Below are 7,678 nucleotides of genomic sequence, written 5' to 3'. Positions count from 1 at the left end.
TCATTCTGGAGGTTCACTCTTCCTTCAGCTGTTCTGTGTTTTGAGGCAGTGAAAAGACTGCCATGAGAGAGGCTCAAATGGTTTCAAGTTCTTTGCTTTTTAATATTATAAGTTCCCTATATTTTTGTTCAGGCATCTAGGATGGCCGGTCATTATTTACTTTGATTTTGTTCAGGCACCTCCACGGACAGCCTGTGAGGTCCTGACCATAGGATAGACAGGCAAACAAAGTTTCCGAAACACCCCGGTGCCATGTACTGAGTTCACCTCTGTACCGATATCAAAATAGATTAAAACCCCAACGCTAACCTAATCCAATAAACTGTAGTGAAGACTACAGGGAGTAAAACACTAATAATGGGGCTCAAACAGTCAGATGAAGATATCAGTGGGATATTATTGGATAAGTTAGTACAATTTATAGAAAATGAGAAGAATCCAATAAACAAATAATATATGCATGCGCATATACAATCTTGGTATGATGTGAACTCAGATCATGAAACCGGCAAGCTTTCGGTGAGTGTTTATTTTGTTTAAACGTGTGAATGGAATCAGATTTCTCCCTTTGGTTGTTTGGCTTTGATGCTTTCATTTTGGACGTGTGTCAGCTGCTCTGTTTTCCGTGCGTTTCGGCTTTCTCTCAGCTGAACGTACGAATATTAGCAGCACTTTGAGCCCTGTTTTCATCTCGGTCATGACGTGTGCTAAACCCTGTGCGTGCGTGTAACACACACAGACAGAGAGCCACACACACACACACACACAGAGAGAGAGAGAGACACACACACAGAGAGAGACACAGAGAGATAATTTACACATACACACACACTGTTGGACTCTATCTAGGTGTAGTGCCCCTCATTGGCCAGTGGGCCAAGAACCCGTGGGCGTCGGAGTTGGTTGGACACTCCCCCCACCAATGAGTTGCGGGTTGGACGCCACGATTACTGCCTGAACGATGCGGCAGCAACCGCAGACTGATCACACGTCTGCTGGAACACCTTCACAAAAAAAAAAAGACCCTGAGGATACCAAGCCATAAGATTGTTAACATAAAGTTCACCACAGCCTTTGGTGGTAGTGCTATATCACTTTCGCCTTGAACTTTGGCGACGGGGGGGGGGACAACTAGCAAATAGCCAACAAGCTTCTCCTTCGATAGGACAATACTAACCCCTCTATTTTCTGACTATACACTAGATTATTTTGTTTTCATTCATTCTCTGACACACTTCGAGATACACTTAAAAGAAGGTGTGCTCTAAGCAGACAGACCAGACATACAGTCACACACACACGTTCATAACTACGAGCTGAAACACAGGACCACCGTAACTTCACACAGAACCCTTCTGCTTGCCACATGAGATCATGTGTGCCCATCATTTATCTTTGCTTTTGACGTCAGACACACCTAGATGGTAATTTGATACTCTGTGCTCATGCGCACTTCAGGTGATTGGCTCATGCGGTGCAGTCCCGCAAGGGCCAAAGACCACTGAATCCGTCTAAAATCCTTACGTTAGCCCATTAACCCTTTGCATGCCTGCACATTGGCTGTTTTGCTGCTTATTTGACCGAGTTAATATCTTTTGGTGGTTTGATTCAATGATTATAAGCTACTGGCCTTTCACTGACAAACAGTTTTTCCCAATGATAGATAGAAAGATAGACAGACAGACAGACAGACAGACAGACAGACAGACCGATCGATAGATAGACTTTATTGTCTGGCTTGAAGCAGTGACAGAAATGTTTTTTTGACACGGCCACAACAGCATCACATTCAGCACAGTAAAATACATAAAATTGGCTTAAAAATACACAATGAGGACAATTTTATTCAGAATTGCTCCTCTTGTTTCATGTTTAGCAAGGCACTAATCCTTCTTTAATAGCTACAGCTATGTTTTGATAGCATTTCTTACTTTGTATAAAACCTAATGTCCTCATCTGAGGCAGCAAACTGTTCCAAGTCAAACTTGTTCCTGATCCATCTCCTCCATCCGTTTGACTGTCCGAAAGCTGTAACAGGAAAGACGTCAGCGGTCTTATTTTCAACTTGAAATACGTCACGTGTCACTGTGCATATAGCCCATGGCAATTCATGAAGCCTCACAATAGTTTCGGAAGTGAGCAGTTGACTTTTGCAGCACAATGAAAATAGAATGGATGAGACAGTTTGTGATGGACTTTTGAATGGTAAGACGTTTAAATAATTATATTGGATATTATTATCAGCATATCTAAACCCATTAATATGTGCATTAAAGCATGTTAGTGGATTATCCCCAACTAAACTAATTGATTAAGGGATCATTGGCAGATAACAGATGAGGCTAGCATATGCTAACGTTACTGGATGAAGTGGCTTCAGGTTAAATGTCTGAAGGGGTCATACCTGTCAAGTATCCCGTTTTGGCCGGGAAACTCCCATATTTTTATTTTTATTTTTTTTAAAAAGTATTTTACCCCTCTTTCCCGCCATCTTCCCGTATTAGTATTTTCCCATAAATATCCCGTATTTTAATGTAATAATATTTAAAAGATGCCTTACTAAACTGAACTCTGTCACTGGCATCGCGAGAACTTCCACCTGAAATGGCTTGAGTGTCAATTCTCGCGAGATTAGTGCTGACAGCGGCAACAAACCCAGAAACAACTCAGAAAAGAGATGATGAATGAAGACATTCTGGTGAAAAAAACAAAGAACTGGTGTAAATACGTTGTGAAACGTGACACGGAGTTTATCTTCATAAAGAGCAGCAGGATGGGACACAGTTACACGTTCTGTAAGATTAATAACTGAGATTTTAGCGTCTTCCACAGCGGAAGGAACGACGTAAGTCACCATGAAAAATCAGCCAATCACAAGCTCCACAAATATACACTGCTTTAAAAAAGTGTTAAAGATTGTAAAGTCTGTAACAAATGTGTTTAATAAGTAATTAGTGAATACCAGAGAACCACATGAGTGAACATGAGAAATTATAAGAAAATATGTAATGAAAATAAAATGTTAATGTCTAACTTAAAGACAAGCAATGTGGTATTAACAGTAAATATGCAATGTGTTGACTTGTATATAAACTGTAAGTATATTAAATAAACACATGTGCTTCATATACACATTTATGTTTTTATTTAGGCTGTTTTATAATTTAAGAATTACAGCTGGGCGATATAGCGAGATTCAAGATGTATCGAGTTTTCTATTTTGGCGATATAGAAAACTATAATATTTCATATATCATTTGAAACAAAACATTAGTTTTAGGAGTCGCTGCTTTTACTTCTCAGAACAACATGTAAAGCTCAGTTAGATGGATTATTGAGTGGCACATATTGTGCAGCTGTTTGTTAATAAATGTCCCTGTGTGTCATTTTCTATCAGCAAATTTAACCCAGAATTGTTTTTCTGGTCAGACTTTATTTGATAAAATTATCAAGATTTATATCATATATCACCATTTTGAGAAAATATATTCTGATATGAGTTTTGGTTCATACTGCCCAGCCCTAGTCGAAATGTTCACAGCATTTCAATGTCAACAAAGGTAGGACTACAAAATTCTAATCACATAATTGTATATAGAAAGTGGTTGAAAAGTGGCTATTTTAGATTTCTTGTACACCTGTCTTAAAATATAAGGGATACTGGAGCTTGGTTGAGCGGGCGGGACGGATCGTAGTGGGCGCCAGAAAATTTTCCTTATTTTGAAATCCAAAACTTGACAGGTATGGAAGGGGTAAGAGACTGAGAAAAGTTTGGAACCCACTGGACTAGTAGTTAAAATTAATGAAAGCATCAAGAAACACTGATCTTGGAACATCTACTGTAGTTTGTTTTCAGAAGCAAAATATGTAAAGGCTAATGTTCTGAGGTTCCCTTCTCAGTGTGCTTGTATTTTCTTTGAACAGTTGATTGGGCCCCATGTGCAGATAGATTTCCCAAAGGTCTTGTATTTGTTTGCTTTTCCACTTCCTCTGTTTGTTTCCCAAAAGACCAAAAAGTCTCCAAATCAAGCTAAGATAACAGAGCAACAAAGGCCTGTAAGATCCCAGCTGCAGCAACCTCTTCTATTTTAATGTCCTGAAGTGAAGCTCAAAAGTGTCCAATCAGGATTTGAATCACTCTTCACAACCCTGTATTAGATTAGGCACTATGACACAGTGTCCAGCACAATGTAGCCAATCAGCCAACTAGGCAGCAGCAGTGACTGTTATCAGATGTGCACAGCCTCTCTCTGCCTCCCCCTCCTACCCCCTTCACACGCACAGAGCAACGAGTCCAAATCCCATCAGCACAGGGCTGAGCAAAGCTTGTTATTGCTTCAATCTAGAGTTTCAAGCACTAACTGTTCAACCATCAGTCGCATCATCTGGAGTTGGGATGTTTCGGACTGTCGTAGAACATGCTAGGAAGCATCCCGGGGTGAGTAATAATCAATCAGCTCTGTATAATGCTTTTATTTTTTAAATACCTGCAATAGTTGTAAAAAAAAAAAGATTTTCCTTAACACACTACACCTGTGCATCGGCAAACCTGATGGTGACTTGCAGTGTTGGCATAGGGATCGTCCTCTGATGTGTTAGTTGTTCAAAGCAAAGACATTATCAGAAATCTAATTTAGTCACATCTAATCTCGACCCAGCTCTAATTCATTAGGTTAAGTTGCTTCAGAGGCTCATTCTGAAACAGAGCCAAACTAAGAAAGGCTTATGCCTCCAAAAACCCATCCATGACTCCTGCAGTGCCTCGACATCTGAAAAGGCAACAGAAAACTTCTTGGGACTTGTAAACTCAGACTACTACTACTCATGGGGAGCATACATGTGACTGGTTTGGATCCAAATCGTTCTTGCTGCCTATTGCAGGCTATTCATTCTTTTTATATTAGGTTTTTTGTTTTTGTTTTTGGTGTTTGTTTGGTGTGTTATATTTGCGACACATGCATAATCACACCATATAGCTGATGGAAGTATATAAAGAGAGATTAAAAAACAAATTATTTTGAATGGTACTTCTATGTTACTCCTACAGTGTTTCACTCATGTGCACACACACTCATCAGTGATGTGAGTCAGCTGCAGGTTCATATACGAAGAATGACGCAGCAAAAGTTAATCCTCACAATCAGTAGGTCAGCTGCTCATGGTAGTTAAACATTCATGAAGGATCCTAGACAAACAGGCAGCCTCCACACAAACACATTAAGCACAAATCAAATTCTTGGAGATGATTGATTACTGACATGTACCTACATGTCATACAGATGATCAACATAGGTGGTTATTACCAGTAATCCATTTACTGGGGCACAAGAGGATGATATGTTGGTGTGGTTAACTTTATGTTACAACCAAAATTTAAGTATAACAGTAAATAGATGAACCTAACTAACTGATTTTGTGTTTTGACTGTGCAGCTCATCCCCCAGTTCTTTTTCATCTGTTTGGGAATGGGTGGGGCCACCCTGTATCTGATCCGGCTGGCCAGAGGACCTCATGTTACGTAAGTATCATATCAAAGCTACAGGGAAGAAAGCGGAATGTGTGCTCCCTTGCAGGTTCATGACCATTTAGGTTTTTTTTTCATGCTTTGAATGTTTTAGCACTTGTATATTTTACCCCAAAATGTTAAGGAGATATGGGTTACAACTTGTAATGATTTATTATAGCCAAAGACTATATGTTTGATAGAAAAACAGTTTATTTGGAATTTGTTTTATTTGTTTATTTATTTTTTATTATATTTGCTTTTAAATATATAATGATACTATCCTTTAAGTATAGGGAAAAATGTACTGGTACTTTAATTGGCAATGAGAAAACTAGATGTTTCTTTAAACAACCTTATTTCTCAGATAATTGTTTTCTACAACTTCCCGTCTTATAAATAGAATAAAACAAATAAAGAAATAAGTTAATTTTAAAAAAGCTCAACTTTTTATTTTCATATACACATACAAAACTTCTAGCTACAGCCTTTTACAGCTAGATCGATGGAAATCTCTACCTCCCATTTTTTGGGATATTATTATAGATTAGCTTACATGAGTTAACCACTACTTAAATTATTTTAGAGAGAACTACTCCTCTGTCACGCAGTAAGAAGTGATTGTAGTCATATTAACAGTGGTGCCTCCAGGAATGGGGGTAGCATTGTGCTGAGGTTCAGGTAATATTATATGTCAGTAAAATATTGTCATTTGCATTTTTACCTACATCGTTTTGTTCATCTCACAATGGAGTAAAACTTGATTTAATCATTTTTCAAAAAAACGAGACTAATGTGTTTGTGTGTTTAGCTGGAATAAGAAAAGCAACCCAGAGCCATGGAATAAACTTGACCCCACATACCAGTACAAGGTAACAGCACAAAAATATTGAGTGGATGTAAACAAACCCTGTTTTTAAGACTAAGCTTTGATTAACAATTGTTTTCATCAAACATTAATATGAAGATAAAAGGTTCAAACTGTTGTTTTCCATCTATTCAGTTTGTTGCCATCACCACTGATTACAAAGACCTGAAGAAGGAGGGCCCTGACTTCTGAATACCACCAACCAGTAGAGCAAGAATACCCCCCTTATGAATATAACTTTAGAGATCAAAAATATATATTGGGATTGAATTGAGTATTTAAAATGTGCATCTTATTATCCTTAAACAATTTAAGACAAACATGTCAGTTTATGTGGGTTTAGCATAAGACAAAGCTCAAGCACACTTCATTGTAATTTCTTGTCCACAGTTTAAACTAATCTCAGTGTTATAATCTTTTCCCATTTTCCTGCACTTTCTATAAGGACTCATGCTAAATTTAGTTCTAACATTATTATACTGCTGTACTGCAAAGTTCAATCAAATATAGTTGGTCGGACACCCGCAACGCGGAGTCCACCGCGCCAATTAAATGCAAAGCTCAGATTTTACAACCTCAAGGACTTCTCCGCGTAATTGGTGTCACTGCTCAGCATAGACTGTTTGCACCAACGTCACAAATTTTCCACGATCCTCTCTGATTCACAGTTTCCGCCATCTTTTATGACAACTTTTATTTGGAACACGTAAATGCATACTTCCGACGGGCACTGTACCAGTCTTGTAAAATTATGTTATTATGAGCTTTATCATTTAAGTTTAAAGAGCCCAGTCATTTGCCCCACCCCCGGCCCGGCTCTGATTTTTTCCGCTACTGGCTGTATGAGAATATAGAATAGAGGTCACAAAGAAGTGCAATTTTTTTTAGCATTTTTGTTTTTTATTTGTTACAGTGTATTGCAATAAAAACAGTTTTGTATTTCAAATTCACTGCAGTCCTGTATTTTCTTCATTCCTGTTCAGAATACCTTTTATGATTATATTCTCCTGCCAGGGAACAAAACCCTGTGGTGTCAGGAACAATGACCTGAGATCGAGCTCGTGCTTTGCTGAGACAGCCAATGTCCAACAAGTTGTTGTGGCCTGCTACCACTGCCCTCCACTCACAGGATCACTCCCGCGTGTGTAGAGGAGTCTGTGAATCTGGGAGGGATGGAACTAGTTGCTGGGGAGTTGGTAGCATCTGTGCTGCTTAAATAATTGTGCAGGGCTACACAAGCCTTCAGTTTTCTGTGGGTGGAATTCCATCGGTCGTCCCAGGATTCGCCATCGTGCTGCCAGTCTGTT

The 7,678-nt window shown here is 38.8% G+C and overlaps 1 protein-coding gene across 1 annotated transcript; it reads left to right on the top strand.

Moving 5' to 3' along the window:
* The first annotated feature begins 4,252 nt into the window (after positions 1–4,252).
* Positions 4,253–7,317, top strand: ndufa4l2a (NDUFA4 mitochondrial complex associated like 2a). The gene is made up of 4 exons (XM_028452490.1): positions 4,253–4,438; positions 5,433–5,518; positions 6,315–6,375; positions 6,507–7,317. Exons 1-4 carry the CDS (start codon positions 4,397–4,399, stop codon positions 6,561–6,563), a joined length of 246 nt encoding a protein of 81 aa, XP_028308291.1. The 5' UTR covers positions 4,253–4,396; the 3' UTR covers positions 6,564–7,317.
* The last annotated feature ends 361 nt before the right edge of the window (positions 7,318–7,678 follow it).

The sequence above is a fragment of the Gouania willdenowi genome, chromosome 7 (assembly GCF_900634775.1).
Source record: "Gouania willdenowi chromosome 7, fGouWil2.1, whole genome shotgun sequence".
NCBI classification, from domain to species: Eukaryota; Metazoa; Chordata; class Actinopteri; order Blenniiformes; family Gobiesocidae; genus Gouania; species Gouania willdenowi.
Note: the sequence above shows the minus strand (reverse complement) of the source record. Positions and strands in the feature narration are given on the sequence as shown.

Bases quoted from the DNA above. Each gene is read 5' to 3' on its own strand.
- ndufa4l2a (XM_028452490.1), top strand. From the start codon at position 4,397: ATGTTTCGGACTGTCGTAGAACATGCTAGGAAGCATCCCGGG. The intron at 4,439-5,432 runs GTGAGTAATAAT...TTGACTGTGCAG, and splicing joins ATGCTAGGAAGCATCCCGGG to CTCATCCCCCAGTTCTTTTT. The intron at 6,376-6,506 runs GTAACAGCACAA...CCATCTATTCAG, and splicing joins ACCCCACATACCAGTACAAG to TTTGTTGCCATCACCACTGA.